The sequence below is a fragment of the Kryptolebias marmoratus genome, linkage group LG3 (genome assembly GCF_001649575.2).
Source record: "Kryptolebias marmoratus isolate JLee-2015 linkage group LG3, ASM164957v2, whole genome shotgun sequence".
NCBI classification, from domain to species: domain Eukaryota; kingdom Metazoa; phylum Chordata; class Actinopteri; order Cyprinodontiformes; family Rivulidae; genus Kryptolebias; species Kryptolebias marmoratus.
The window spans coordinates 7,427,996-7,443,605 of NC_051432.1; the positions used below are offsets into that span (position 1 = coordinate 7,427,996).

Genomic DNA, 15,610 nt, shown 5'->3' on the forward strand with positions numbered 1-15,610 from the left:
TCTGTGTAGAACTTCTTCGTTTGATTTTAAGTTGTTGGGGATTTTCATCAGTGGGAGCAATCATTAAACAGTTTGCAGAAACTCCAGTATTTTAGGCCACAAAATCACTTGCTTTTCCAACCCAATAAAGCTAATAGAGTTAGCTTCCTGGCTGGATGCTCTTTGTGTGGGCCATGCTTCACTGAAGCTTCTAGTATCAGCGAACATGACCATGTGTGGAGATCGTTTTATTTGAGAGGATTATGTACTCTTAGATTTGATGGAGTTGGGATGTAGACGTCAGAGTAATTGGGTCAGATTGATAGTAGATAGTGGTTTGCTCCATGAAGCTGCTACTCTTGTTTGTCTCCATCAGCATTAAGCTGCCGGGACATACGTGACCAGGGCACCAAAGGTTAGGAAACACTGAGAAATCCAGCTTGACAGAGATGGGAACCATGCACTGAAAATCTTATTTTCTATTATGACAAATGGCTTATCAGCTAACCTTTAGGCATTAGGTTATTTTACATGTTTGCAGTGACAATCCGCCCTTTCCATTTTTGCCAAATCCAAAAGCAAATGTTTTAGCCTGATGCTGTGAAAATAATGTTAGCAAAAATATGCTAGTATTGCCATTTAAAACCATCTCAGTTTTTCTTCTGTTCATCTCACACCTCAAATTAATTCTCCCTTAGCCTTACCATTATTCTTTGTTTAACTGACGCCTAAGGATTATATTTGTGACCTGTGCTACAAAATGATTCACAATAAGAAATTTTTCAATATTGAGTAATTATTATTTTCAATCTGTCCATCTCAGAAACTTCAAAATGATATGTTGTTGAAATCTGGCAATTTATCACCTGGCCTGGCAACAAGCTAGTTTTGTTCACAAGAGTACAGATTAGAAAACTTGATTTTCATTAGTCTGGAGTGATGTCATCAGGAATTCCAGCCCTATAGTTAAAAAGGTGAATCCCCAAGCTTTACAATGATTCCAAACATTATACAAAGGGATTTCCTAGCTCTATGGCAGCCAGCAGAGAAACATGGTAAATTCCAAAAGAAATTAGAAAGGGGAGAAGAATTATTTCTGAAAAATACCTGTTAAAAAATACCATTTACAGGTAAATTAGGAAGATTATGTACTCTTATAGTTACTGGGATCGCTAAATGGTCTCATTTTACCCCAATCTCAATTACAGCAAAAATCTTCACATTTTTTGCACTGCTGCCTGCATTCATTCTGACTCATTTTTCTAGCACGGGTCACTTTTTATGAGGTTCTGGTCCAACATAAATGCACACATCGGTACAAACTCCAGGACCACAGCGAATTTCTGCTTTAAAAACCCTCAAACATTTCACAGCAATTCATGCAAACACTATTTTAAAAACGTTTACATTGTGACCATATTTGCAATAAATTTGTTTACATAAAATTCTATGGTCATTCTATGTAAGCACAAATAGCAGCAGCAACTAGCTGTAGCACTTTTGGCGCAGCCTGGGGCAGGAGTATTATACAATTTCTGCCAGAATATTTATGGAATGCAAAACTGACAGTAATGGGAAGAATTACAAGTTAGTATTCTCATGAACCATGTTGCATGTTTTAATATAGCAGCGATATGATTTGCTGTTGGCTCTGCTTGGAATAGACGTTAGCTTGTCATTCTGGTCAAAATTAAAGTCAGTTTCTCCAAACTGAGGTCATTAAAATAACTTTCTACACCAGGCAAGTTTCATGTAACAAGTATTGAATTTATAAAGTATGAATTCAATGGAAACTATGTAGTTTGCACTTCTTGTGTTATCTGCTTGGGATCTGGAACACGGTCAGGTTGGGCTAAGTTCGCTTCTATTGTAACAGCAGGGCTTTGTTGGTTTATGCATAAAATTTGTCACTAAAAACACTGTATGTGGGCAAATATTTCATAATAGTACTTGCAACACTAAAGATCACTCAGGTTTTTCACCTGCAAGATGCACTTTACGTATTCAGAACAACTGTTCTCCTAACCTTTTACAAAATACTGAGCCTCAAAAAGCCTAAAAACAACTTTTCTCAACATTTTCTCAAAGTTTCACTCAGCTGTGCTGTGGCTCTATGGCCCTAGAAAGAAATAGAAAAAGCTTAAAAGCACTCCAAAGGCAAAGGCCTTTGGAGTTATTCTAAAATGGAAAAACATGGAGTAAGGTAGTTTTTTCACATCTCCCTGGGCACTTCACAAAGGAAAAGGTCAATAAGGAGATCTTTGAAGTGTCACAGGAAGTTCAAGCAGCAATGAAAATCTAAAGCTACTTTTGCAACAAGCCTGTCTTTGAAGAGAACACTTCTGTGAGAGAGAACTGTATGTCCTTGGGGTAGACCGTGTGTCAGTGCGAGCAGTAAGCACTTTTCATTGATAGTAAAATTGTTGGCAATTAAGCAACAGCGAGCGCAAAAGGTTTGCCTGAGTAAGACGGAGCTGCGAACACAATTTAACTCTTTGACACCGAGCACTTTCTCTATACCCGACACTGTGATACCGATACAGCCGTCTGTTAGCTCCACTTTATAGAACATGAATGAAGAGAACAGGCACTGACATGGTAATCTCCTTTAGAGCAGCTAAAATGGCTACCCACAGAATCTCAAGTTTGCATGACAATGAGGACCGGTGCGCAATTTAAACGGCTGCAGTTTTATCACAACTGTCACCGCAAAGGTGTTTCCTGCTGAGTCTAAAACATTCTGAGAAAACCTCATTTACACGAAATATGAAAGGCAATGGGACAAGATTTAAACACAAAGAAGGGTGTTCATCTGAAGTTTGGGAAACAAAAAGAGGTAAAGGGGCAGCACATTTTTAAAGTGATGTTTTCTCAAATAGTTACCAATAGTACCTCACCAGCCATGATATTAATCATAAGGCATGAAGTATGGAAAGAGGAAAAGGTCTTCATCCAAGCTAGGCTAATGGCTAGCCAATGCCCGTTTTTGTATTGTTTTGTTCTATATAACAACTATTTCTCAAAAATGGCATTCAGCTGTGAACGAACACTACAATAACTGATATTAAACCTTTACAGGTTTGTATGACAACTGTTTGCTTAGTTTTTCGCTGTTTCCGTAACTGATCAATGTCTGTGTTACTACTCGTTTATATGTGTGCCGAGTATAGACTGTGTACATGGCGATGGTACTGAGGTTGCTAAACGTCAGTTCACCTGATCTGTGCATCTAGTCAGTCGAAAAGTTTGCTCAACTTCCAGTTAACTGATATATTCAGCAGTCTTGCCATCATCAGCATTTACATGGTCCATCTATGCTCAACACATATAAACTTGTGTAGTAAAATGAACATTGTTGGGTCGAGAAAACAGCAACAAAACTAAACAAATGGTATCAGACGAACTTGCAGAGGTTTATTATTAGCTAATGTGATGCTCTTTGCCAACAGTATGTCGATTTTTAGAAAGCTGTTTTACAGAAGCCTGAAAAACAAACAAACAAACAAACAAAATCAACCCCTTATTAAAGTAGCTATTAGTCTAGCTTGAATGAAAATGAAAATGCTTCTATTTCCCTACTCTGTCATCTATCACTGATGTAAATGACAAAATGACAACACTACCCCTTTAAAACTTGTGAAATTTGACAGCTTTCTTAATTTTCATTAAATGAGCATCAGTTTACTTGACCCTAAGCTTTGATGTTGTTGTTTGTTTAGCTAAACTGTACAAGGCTGAAAGAACTAAAAGGTTACACTTTTTGCCAAACACAAAACAAAGTGCGCAAGAAAGTATTTATCAAGAACTGTTCAACAACAGAAATACTGGCGCCAAAATTTCTTTTGGACAACATACCATGTAACACGGCTGGCTGAAGCTGTGGTCCTCCAAGTTCCAAGTTGCGGTGTTGAAATGAGCCTCAGCTGCCTCAGCTAGCAGGCTGACCTGAGTCTGGCTGTCGGTATCATCAGTCGAAGCCCTCGCGCTCCTCTCTGCGATGGGTGTCAAGCCACCACACAACTCCAGCTGAGGGTACAGTATTCCAAAATTGAAATTTTGACAAGAAAAAGCAAACAAGAAAAAAATTAAAAAAAAAAAAAAACAAGGAATACAGAAAACCTGCCCAAGACTGTCTGGATGGCTCAAAAGTGACTAACCTAAAAATTCACGCTAAGGCAAAACCGGCTTTCAGAAGGTGACTGTAAATTAGACACCCTGAACTCTCCGTCTCTCTCCATCTGTAGTGTGGTCGGGGATTGTGTTCATCTTCCAGCTGCATTAAAAATTTACGGAGCCTGTAACTGGAGCCGCTCTTCCATGTTACCAAGCCACAGTGCAAGACAAAAAGGAGAGGGAATACAATACTTTTTGTGGGCAAAAATCTATTTAAATAATTATATTTTATATCTTTGCAAATATGTTACACACATTTATATGAAAAATGTAGTCAATTTTAAGTTTCTTAAAGATCCAAAAAAGTTCCAAGGGAAGAGCTTATACAGTAACCCTTATCTATTTTAAGTGGCATACCAATATCGATGTAAGGAATATGCTTTATGACATATTTTACATCTGTACACTAGCTGGTAATATAATAAACCATTTGACAAGGGGTTTTCTTCTTGGGCAAATATTGTATTATAGTGACAAGCATTTTCCAATCTTCTATGGCCTGCATGAGCAATGACAGAAATGCCGGCGTCGACGGTTAATCTCTTGAGAAGGACTTACATCCTAATTTAACGTTGCAAATAGGGACAATTTTATGTGACATTTTTATTTTACAAGACAATCATTGTGTCTTTAGCCATGGGTAGTCCATCGTTCTACAAAAGCTGACATTTCAGTTGGTTTTTCAGTGATAAGAAACTTTTAGAATGTGATTTGTATCATTTTCAGGCATTTTGTTTTACTGTTCATCCACGCACAGCCGAGGCCAAACAGTGAAAGCCGTCGCCTTAATTGGATCTTTTAGAATTTGTTGATGTTCAATCAGATTCCCTGTAACTGTCACACTCTTGCTGCTTCACATTTAACACATTAATATATCATACATTGGTATCCTACATTTAATTCTATCAAGATGAAGCTGTTTTAATTATTTTCACCTTTTAACTGCAAAGATTTACTCAGTTTTGACAAAAGTTGTACTATATGCAGCAAAGCAAAACTATATACTATTGTCTTTTGATGTAAGTGTTTTCCTTTTACTATTAAATTTACTCATATGTCTGCAAATGTTTAACTATATGTCAGTAAATGATGCAGTGTTTGCAGGACTGCAGATCGCCTGCCGCCTTGGAGGCCAAAGTTGCCAAAAATGTTTGGTTTGATCTGTTAGAGCATTGTGTGTTCAGAATGCCTCTTAACTACTAGCCCACCAAGTTTTAGCTCAATTTCTGTGAAACCCACTAAGTTGTAGCCATTTTTGAGTTTGCTAAGGTCAATGTGGTGAGGCGGTCATCTTGAATTAGGTTGACTCCAGACGTCAGTTAGTTGCAGAGAGTTTCTTTAAAATGCATTCAGTTGTTTATGAGACATTTTGCTAACAGACACAAACAATTACATGATTGCACACCTTTTTTCGCAAAGGGCAACAAAAATTTAATGAGCTAATTATAAAATATGACGTTCCACTTAAAACAGGGAAAAAAGAAAAAAAAAATCTTTGGACTGAAGCATTTTTTCAACACTTAATCATATTACCCCACCACCCCCACACCCACACATACATTTGAGAGCCTTTTTTTCTGCGTATTGGTCACCAATTTGCAGTGTCTGTGGACAGAAATTATGAGCTATTGAAATGATCAAACAAGGTCTTGAATATTATAGAAACTTTACTGTTGCCATTTACAAAAGGAAAAAATGTTTTGGTATGAATATAACAATAATTATAATGACAGTAATGTGACTGCCTAAATGAGGATCAAATATGCTTTCTAATAGAAACATGTTACACACAGTTCACTGGAGGCTACTTATCTATGCGAGCTCTCCTGTTTTCATTTTTACAAATCATAGTTCCAATTTTCATCCTTTATCTGGCCTTGGGATTGGCAAAAGTGACCCAAGAGAGAAACTTTGAGTTATTTTAGTGTGGGAGGACGGCGCTGCCCATAAGCGCTGTGGGGACGGAGGAGGGTCCACTACAGCACCCGCTACTTGTTGGAAGAAGTATACTTGCTTTCACATCAGTCTATAAAAGTCCAAAAACATCAGAAAAAGTTGCTGGTCGCTTTTTTGAAAAATAGTCATTCGAGGAATTTTAAAACTCGCTAAATAAAGTGTCAAGGTCCCTAAGTTGGCAACATTGCTTGCACCTGGATCCACCCTGCTCTGATCTGATTGGATAAAACTTTGGCTCTGGTTCGCTTTATTTGTTGAAAGCAGCCTCAGTTTATTTGCTCTATTAAAAGATTGGATGGCTTTTATGGGGTCGCAACAAAAAAAACCTTTTTTTTTTCTTTTTGCATTCCCATTTTTACAAATGACGTATATCGTTCCAAATGACTGAAATCTGTCATGGCGACTGAGGATTTTAATTCCTGTTAAAATGTTGCTATGGATGCAATGCAAAGTGAATGCAATCCCACATCTTTTGGGAAAAAAAAACAAACAAACAAACAAACAGACCAAAATAAAATAGAAAAAAGATGTTTTTATGTACTCTGACTTACCGGCAGAGGTTTGGCAACACCAATGCGAACAGGACCATAGTCAGTGGATTTAAGAACATGCACAGCATAATCCAGACTGGAGCCTTCTAGGTCAGTTTCATTAACAAACACTAATCGGTCACCAGGTAGAAGGCGACCGTCTTGATCAGCGACACCTCCAGGCACCAAGGACCGGATTATCAGGACTGTTTTTGAGGCATCTTCTGGATCCTAAAATTAAGCATAGGGTTGAAATGAGTGTTTTATTGCATAGGTACACAAAAAACTTAAGTATATTTAAGAAAAGTAGAAAGTTTGCACTTTCTGTGAAAATGCAGTGTGAATGCTGAGTGCTAAATGACTTTGCTGACATTTGCTGAAGAAGCTGAAACTGAGCTGTTGAAGCTAAATGAAGCAGAACACTAGCTAAAAGTAACAAAATGCTAGCTAAAGGATATAATTAAAAAAAGGGCTAGCAAAAAGTAGTAAGACAGTCGCTAAAAGTTAAAAGTAGCGAAATGATAAGAAACTAAAAGTGGCAAAAGGCTAGATGATTGAGCAAAAAAACTAGCTTAAAATGAAAAGTAAAAAAAATGGTCACTGAAGGAAAAAAATAGCAGAATGATAGTTTAAAACTAAAATAACTAAAGAAGACAAAAAATTAGAGCAAATATGTTAAAGCAGATTTCACTGTTTTTGAGAGAATTGAAGAGATCCCAATGCATTTCAATGGGGAAATTGTTTGTAAATAAATTCAAATAGTTTGAAAAGTGTAAAGGTTACTAAAACTAAAAGTCATCATACTCATCTGTGGAATGAGCTGAACATTATGATATAAGAATGGCTAAAATAGCACAAAGTATGCAGAAGTAATTAGATTGCAAATAATGTACAAAGAAATAAAACAATTGTTTGAATGCTGAATCAGCATTTACACAATGAGAGACAAATGTGGTGAAACTGTTGTAAAAATGGCTAATTATTTAAAAGGAAAGCAACTGTGCCACTTTGTTTCTTCACGCAGCAGCCAAAAAAAGTGTTTCCTAATATTTGTACTTTATCCAAACTAATTGATATTTTTAGACGGCAGCTTATTCCAGTTGCTTCTGTTTGTAGTTTCTGACCTGGTAGTCCAGGATACTGAAGCCCAGTCCTGACTCCCCTTTTTCCAGCTCGACCACTTGAGCCTCCTTCTCCCACATGGCCAGAGGAGGTGACATGGGGGGCACACCACGCTTGGTAATGTCCTCAGCTGTAGGACAGGGAATGACACAGCCCTGGTCCAGCTGGGACAAGCAGACAGGAGGGGAGAACGAACACAGACAAAACAGCATGCCAGTGGCATTTACAGTATGCCTGGATTTTAAATGGAAATTTATGTGTGAAGATAAGAAATGCAAAGTAATTTATATATTTTTTCTTTTTCTTTTTTTTAGGGGAATGGATTCCAACATTAATGTTTCATCAGTTTGAGCACTCACCTTGTCGTTGAACTCAGCCAGCAGATCTTTGAGTGTGAGACAGACGTCATCATTATCTTCCACATCGCTGTCACGAACCGAAGGGGGTACAATGCGAGAGCATACGAGGTATACACACATTGGCAGCTCCTTCAGAATATTGACCACCTCCTTATGGGTCTCTCCAATGAGAGGGATCCCATTCACCTGACAAGATATATGATATATGCTGCATATGTATTTCTAGAAGACATAGCTCTGACATTTTCTCCACATCATTTTTGCATGCATACATATCTAAATAAAATACTGCCTACTGCCTTGCATGCCAAAATTTAAGACAAGATCTTGCACAATCTTTTAGTGCTCACAGTATGTGCTGGGGATGACTCTCAGCTACCACCACAACAGGTTTGACTTAAAAATCTATAAGAATGACTGAGTTAGAGCTATTGCTGTGTTGGCTAACTTTGAATAGCTGTGGTGGCCATCTTGAATTGGGTTGACTCACAAAGTTAAGATTTACATCCATTGTTTACTTTCTGAAAGATTCATTAAAATACATCCAGCGGTTTATGAGATCTTTTGAATATTATGATGTAATTAATTTTATTTTAAAAAGTATTGCTTCTGTTATTACTATTACCTGCTGCTAAATATACCATGCCAATTATATTGATACTGCATTCATCATATTTGTTTATTTATTTGAATATGATGCACAGATACACATAAGGAGAGTGAGAAAACACAAATATATTCAGTCTTTTTAAAAATTGCAGATTGTCAGCTAAAACCACAGAGCCAACAAGTTGTATTTAAAGATGTGACTTTTTAAAACAATTGTAAACAATGGAGGTAAAAAAAAGCAAACAAAAATGTAGAAAAAAAACATCAGCCACATTTAATTATGTTACCAAAGGAACAGCTTTCATACACAGCTGACTGACAGCTTGTAGCAACCAAAAGGAAAACGCTACTCTACACTGCACATGACTGGAGAAATTGTTGTATTGTTCCTGACATGCAAATAAAAACTCCCTAATTACAAAAATGAAAAAAATAAATTGTGACTTTTTAAAAGTATGATAATCTTTGAAATCTAAAAAATATTCAGGCTCATACATGAATAAAAACAACATAAAATGCTCAATAAAAACAAAAACTAGAAAACTCTTATATTATAGTCTCTTCAAGACTTTAGTAATATAAGCTAAAAATAATCCATGACAGAGCCCAAAGGTGTCGCAAAACAATCAGTTTCACATAACTTAGTTTTGTTCACATTACATAAAACCTTCATCAGTTTAGTAAAGAATGATCACTTGAAAGGGATAACACTATGTTACCTCTAATATCTGGTCTCCAATAAAGATCTTTCCACTTTGGCCAACAGGACCCTCAGGTAATATGGAACACAGATAGTGATGTCCAGCCCGAGCCTCCAGACTGATGCCCAGACCACTGGTCTCACTGAACCGCTCTAACTGACACACCTACAAACAGACGGCAAGAAAACAAATGTTAGGAAACAAACAAAAAAATTACTTAGTTCAGTTATTAAGAAATGCACTGAGGTCAGGGGTTATCCTATCAAAACAACAAACATTGTTTGGTTATATTTTATGTGTACAGGACGAAGACAGAGCGTCTGTATTAGAGGTTGGCCGACTCCAAGCTTTAGAAATCCAGGCAGCCCATGGCAAAATTCATGAAGCCAATTTGTCTGTTTGATATTCATCAAATTTGATATTCATACACATAACAACCTACCAGATTGTTTATACTTTGGTCATTTAGCCTTGTGAATCAGCGCACATATTAGGGCTACAGATTAAAGAGGACTTGGTATAAAAGCAGTTCCAAATGTGAAGGTATCTATATTTTTCTGTGTAGAATTAATATTTTCCTTTCAAACTGTATACGGCTGTAAAAGAGGCTGCAAAAGATCATAAAAGTGGCAAAAAAAGCACCTGTGTTGTGAAAGACACCTCCATCACAGATAGTGCATTGACAGAAAGGCGTAGTGTCGAGCATAACAACACCTGCTTTTTTGTATGCTAAGGTGTGACTGAAGCTGAATTTTAAGAAAAAGAACAAAAATCGACCTAATTAATAGACCGACTGATCAACTGGTAAATCAAATTCACATGCAAGTGCTAATCATGTTTCTTTTTGTTTCCTTTTTTCTTTTATTAATGCCTAACCCAATTCAAGACAGCTGCCCCAGCTAATCAACCTTAGAAAGTAGCTGAGAGTCATCTTCAACATGTACTCATCTCACAAGATCTCCTATGAGGTCACGCATCATTTCATCAAGGATTTACCACAACGGCTACAACTCCGTTTCTTCACATCGTAGATTAATGTAAATTTAAACCTCTGGCACCAAAGGCGGTGGGTGATATGCATTCCTTCAAGCAATGTGAGGCCTTTATTTTGGTTTTTGCAAACCATACTAAGTGTTTGTATTTGTGTTCATACGGATTAACATACAATCACATCGTATCGGAGTCCCACTGCATGCTGCCATCTCTTCCTCAGGTTTTCCTCTTCATCTGGAGTCAGTTTTATACCTTCAAAAAGTGCACACACAGAAAATCCTCCTTATATCACATACACACTAATACAAGAAACCCCCCTATATATATATATATATATATATATATATACAGACACACACCAATACACATTTTTTTCAAGCTCCAGATGGTCCAGTCAATAAAAATCGGATCCTATATAAAAACATCACATTGGTTCTGCTTCAGAGAAAAGACAACATAATTCTCCTTGAAGCAAAGCAGAATTTCAACACACAGCCATTTGATAGACACACACACGCGCACACACACTAAAGACAAACAGGCATGTATATTCACATCCACCATCTTGTCATTTCCTGACAAAGTTGTGCTTTCTTATTCGTCTATTAAAGCGTAACAGCAGTCATGGCTTATTTGTCAGCGCTCTCTAATCAGGCCCTAAATTTCTTGTCTAAATAAAGCCATATATGCAGGCGGCGTGAGAGACAAATCATCTGGAATGAGCTGAATGAGTTGGATAAACACATGATTGCACAAAACTATAAATAGAGCCCCGTCAAAGAGCACGGTTCACTGGCACGTTGCTGTTTTGTGATCCAAAGCAGCAAAGCAGAACGAGTCCTGTGATGCAGTTTCAGACTGCTGTGCAGGACGCAGGAAGAGGAGCTTACCGTCGCTGGAATCGTATCGGGGTCGTCTGTTGGCATATGCCGCTCGCCGGGAGATTTCACGCAAAGAACAGATTCCTGGGAGACAGAGAAACACGTCTGAGCACACATGCAGAGATCCACACAAACACATTGTATTATAAAAAGGAATTTCAGTTTGTTTAATTTTTTTTTATTGCAGGAGCAAAAAAATTTCCTCATTAGCTGAATAAATGCATCAAAATCAGTCTGTTTAAACTGATACGTTTGCTACATAAGTTTATGTCAGTGCGGTCCTCAGCTTGAACCCTCATTCACTCAGCTCCAGATATCTGTCTCTGTTTGTCAGCACACCTGTCTCCTGAATTTTCTTGAGGCTCAGTCTGTAAGGGTTGCCCTCGTGGAAGCTGTGGGAGTGTCGGAGAGGCTGCAGAGGAGGAACTGGGGGTAGAATGTGACTCAGACAGACAGCTTTTCTCAGCAGCTTCAGTCTGACCAGGGGACCTGTCCTCCTGAGCACTTCCATGGCCCGCTGCTCACTGCAGCCCTGGAGGCTCACCCCATCGACCTGAGGCAAGAAACAAATACAGTGCAGACAAAAGAAGAAGAAAAAAAAACAAGGTGAGGGTGCAGGAATGATGGAGGGGAATTCAAGGTGACAAGCATCTTAAAAAAAAAAAAAAACTCCCAAAGCGATCTGCTCAATCTCATGCAATATAGGAAGATGTCATGCTCAGAGTATGTGTTGCAATTGAGTTTCACATACTAATTTAGCTCAATATTTGTAAAAGTGACTAAGTTATGGCCATTTTTTTATTTTAGCAAATGTCCATTAGATGTAGCAGCCATCTTGGATTGGGTTGTTTTCAAAAGTTGTAGTTTACTGCCAATGATTGCTTTCTGAAAATGTCAATATAGTTCACCCATATTGTGGTAACAGACAGACAACAGAAACATTAAAATAAAAATAGACAGAAACAATAAAAATAGAATTGGAGTAATCAAAATTAAAGACAGAACCAGATAAAAAGCATAAGTAAAAATGGGAGGCAATGCTTTCGATGGGCAGTAAAAAAAACAAAAAAACTAGAGAATTCCCCTTCATCAGCTTGAAAACAGGCTCCAATTAGAGTAGAATTACGACAACATGTAAACCAGATTTCAAGATGCCACAATCTGTAAAGCAGAGCAGAGAATAATTTTGTACCAACACAATCATTTTCATCAGAGAGTACAATAAACAAACCATCTGTTATGACTCACAGAGAGGATGATGTCTCCAGCGCGCATGCGTCCGTCCTGATCCACAGAGCTGCCTTTCATGATGCTCTTTACCATCACCCCAGCACTGTAGACTGAACAGAACGCAACAAAAATCACAATTGCACTGTAAAAGTACTGATTATTTATTAGGTTTTTCAATTTTAGATCTTTCCTATGCTTCTGAAATGCATAAAAATGTAAATGAAATTGAAGAAATGAAGCATAAATTTATATTCCTAATACAAAATAGGGTTAAAAGGTTGTAACTGTAAACATTTTCTTCTGTGCAGTTTACACGGTGTCCCTGTGCACGGGGAAATTTTCTCCACATAAGCCAGTTTATCAGATCCTTTTTTAAACTGAGACTTTTATCTAAAGTGAAACCATTCCTATCTTTTAATGACTTTGAATGGGTGATTCATGCTTTCATTAGCTCCCAACTGGATTACTGTAACTCTTTGTATGTTGGTGTTAGCCGGGCTGGCCTCTCACGGCTGCAGTTGGTTTAGAACGCTGCAGCTCGTCTCTTAACACCAACAAAAAAAGCATTAACATATTTCTCCAGTGCTGACTTCCCTTCACTGGTTCCCTGTTTGTTATAGAATTGATTTCAAAGTTTAATTTCAAGTTTAATTTAATATTATAACGTATTTGTAACCGTTTATAGGATGGGTGTAACAGCGTGACTACGTTGTGGTTTGGGATGTACCTCAGTATGAGAGTCATGGTTCAATACAGGTTTGAAACAAATACTAAATACATTTTTTTTCTTTGTTCAGATTTTTTCTTGAAACAAACAAACAATTATTTTACCAGAAGTAGAAAAAAAAACAGAGGAAGGGACTGTGTAGCAGGTCATGTACAGTAAGACAGGATTACCGACTAGTATCATTCACTGAAATGATGTAGTTACTCGTCTAATATGTAGATAATATTATTGTCATTACATGTGGAAATAGCTCTCATTTCATTGTAAAAAAAAACAAGAGAAGAAAGACATCTAAACTTAGAACTAAAAATAATGATTAAATGACAAAAATGACTGTAGTTTTAATTTATTCATTTTTTACGTTTTTTTTTTTTTTTCTGCTGCTTCAGTTGCCAGGACTTTTTTTAACCAGATGACTGTGTGCATGTTACATTATTCACTGTGTTTTTAGAACTACTAAACCATTTGTTGTTAAAGCAAATACATTTAAGCTAAATACCTGAGTTGAGGTCTCCCACGTAGCTAGAGATGGTAAACCCCAGACCTCGACTGTTTTTCGTGAACTGGACGCTGAACTCGTAGTCACTGTTGAAGTCATTGAGCTGAAAAGCAGCACATGAAAAGAACATTGCTTGATTCAGAAATACTCCTAATTCAAATGTATTTATCACTTCATGTTTAATTGTATCACTTAGAAAGTTATACTCAGCAGACACACACACACCTTCCCATCCAAATTGTCCTGGCTGAGGACGGAAGAGGAGAGGTGATTGTCCCTGGTCACATCTCTGGCGATGAGAAGTTTCACCCTGCTACCTGCATTTCGCAGCACCTGTGCCACAAGGTCATTTGGAGAAAAAAAAAGGAAAATTAAATAGATAGTGTGATACATTAGGAAACATAACATGAATGTTAGTAGGCAGTTCTTCTCAAAAGACAAAATGTTTAAGATAATATCTCACTGGGCTGCGACTGATGGCAACTAGTTGGCAAATGAGGTTAACAAGGGAAACTTGTAAACCTCTTGTCTTGAAACTTTTAGGGAGGGTCTTAGTTTTATCACGAGTTGCAGAGAGTTGTTGCCTAAAATTTTAATGTCAAAAAGAAAAATAGTCCAAAAATGTTTCTCTTAAAATAGTCCAAGGTGGGTATGATGCGGCAACAAAATAATGTATGGGACTTAAAATACAATTGTTCAAGTTGTGCGCATCAAAAAATAAGCCATAATAATTTTCAAAATATAATTGCACAGAACACGTTCACACAGCATACTGGTCGCTTAATAACAAACACAGAATTGTGTCTGGCTGTATAAAAAAGGCCAGTTTCTTGCAAATTTCTCTGAATTTTGAGTCACCAATTAGTATCCAACAATTGCAGCTCAGGTGGATTCTGTACCAGCCTAAATAGCAGATACACAGAGAGTTAAAAACAGCTCAATACTAATGTTAACCTTAAAGCACACCAACATACTTTTGTATAAGAATCTAATATATACTGAACAAAAATATAAACAACATTTTGATTTTTGCTCCCATTTTTTACAAGCTGAACTCAAAGATCTAAGACTTCTCCTGTCTACACAACAGGCCTTTTTCTCTCAAATATTGTTCACAAAATTTGCGTAAATCAGACGATCTTGGAGGTGAAGATGCTGGATGTGGAGGTCCTGGGCCGGTGTGGTTACATGTGGTCTGAAGTTGTGAAGTTGGGTGTACTGCCAAATTCCCTGAAACACCTTTGGAGATGGCTTATGGTGTCATGATCGGGGGTGGCAACGGAGCCGAACCCAGAGAGCAGACTCATCTTAAAAAAATAATTTATTAAATAAAGACAAACAAAAAGGCTGACGTGACAGCAAGACTAGAACTAAATACTGGACATAAACTGGCGGAGCATGGAGCGACGAAACATGAACGAAAGACTACAAGCAAGGAACCAAGAACAAAGAACAATGATACAGCGGAGTTGTGGAGAAAGTGACCGGGTTTTAAGCACCGAGAATAATGAGGTAAGTGGGCACAGGTGAGTGATCATAATTACTTGCAGGTGGAGATGGGCGTGGCAGGTGAACAGATGACAAACGGGAGAGGTAGATGATACATAAACACAGAAACAAGGGACAAAGACAGAACCAAGGCCAACACAGACAACCAAAAACAAAACATGAACAACACAAACTCGAAAAGAACACAAAGACAGACTGCAACCCAAACCCAAATCCTGACATCCATCCATCCATCCATTCTCTTCCGCTTATCCGGGGTCGGGTCGCGGGGGCAGCAGCCTAAGCAGGGAGACCCAGATTTCCCTCTCCCCAGCCACTTGGGCCAGCTCCTCCGGGGGAATC

The 15,610-nt window shown here is 37.8% G+C and overlaps 1 protein-coding gene across 1 annotated transcript in view; it reads right to left on the reverse strand.

Moving 5' to 3' along the window:
- Positions 1–15,610, reverse strand: part of si:dkey-92j12.5 (multiple PDZ domain protein) — a 60,990-nt gene that overhangs the window by 33,900 nt on the left and 11,480 nt on the right. Inside the window, exons 8-18 of the mRNA XM_017425813.3 lie at positions 13,985–14,092; positions 13,760–13,862; positions 12,552–12,643; positions 11,643–11,856; positions 11,313–11,387; positions 10,595–10,674; positions 9,448–9,594; positions 8,120–8,305; positions 7,763–7,924; positions 6,660–6,869; positions 3,835–4,005 (exon numbers count right to left, since the gene is read on the reverse strand). Of these exons, the coding sequence (XP_017281302.1) occupies positions 3,835–4,005; positions 6,660–6,869; positions 7,763–7,924; positions 8,120–8,305; positions 9,448–9,594; positions 10,595–10,674; positions 11,313–11,387; positions 11,643–11,856; positions 12,552–12,643; positions 13,760–13,862; positions 13,985–14,092 (1,548 nt within the window). The remainder of the gene's footprint in view (positions 1–3,834; positions 4,006–6,659; positions 6,870–7,762; positions 7,925–8,119; positions 8,306–9,447; positions 9,595–10,594; positions 10,675–11,312; positions 11,388–11,642; positions 11,857–12,551; positions 12,644–13,759; positions 13,863–13,984; positions 14,093–15,610) is intronic.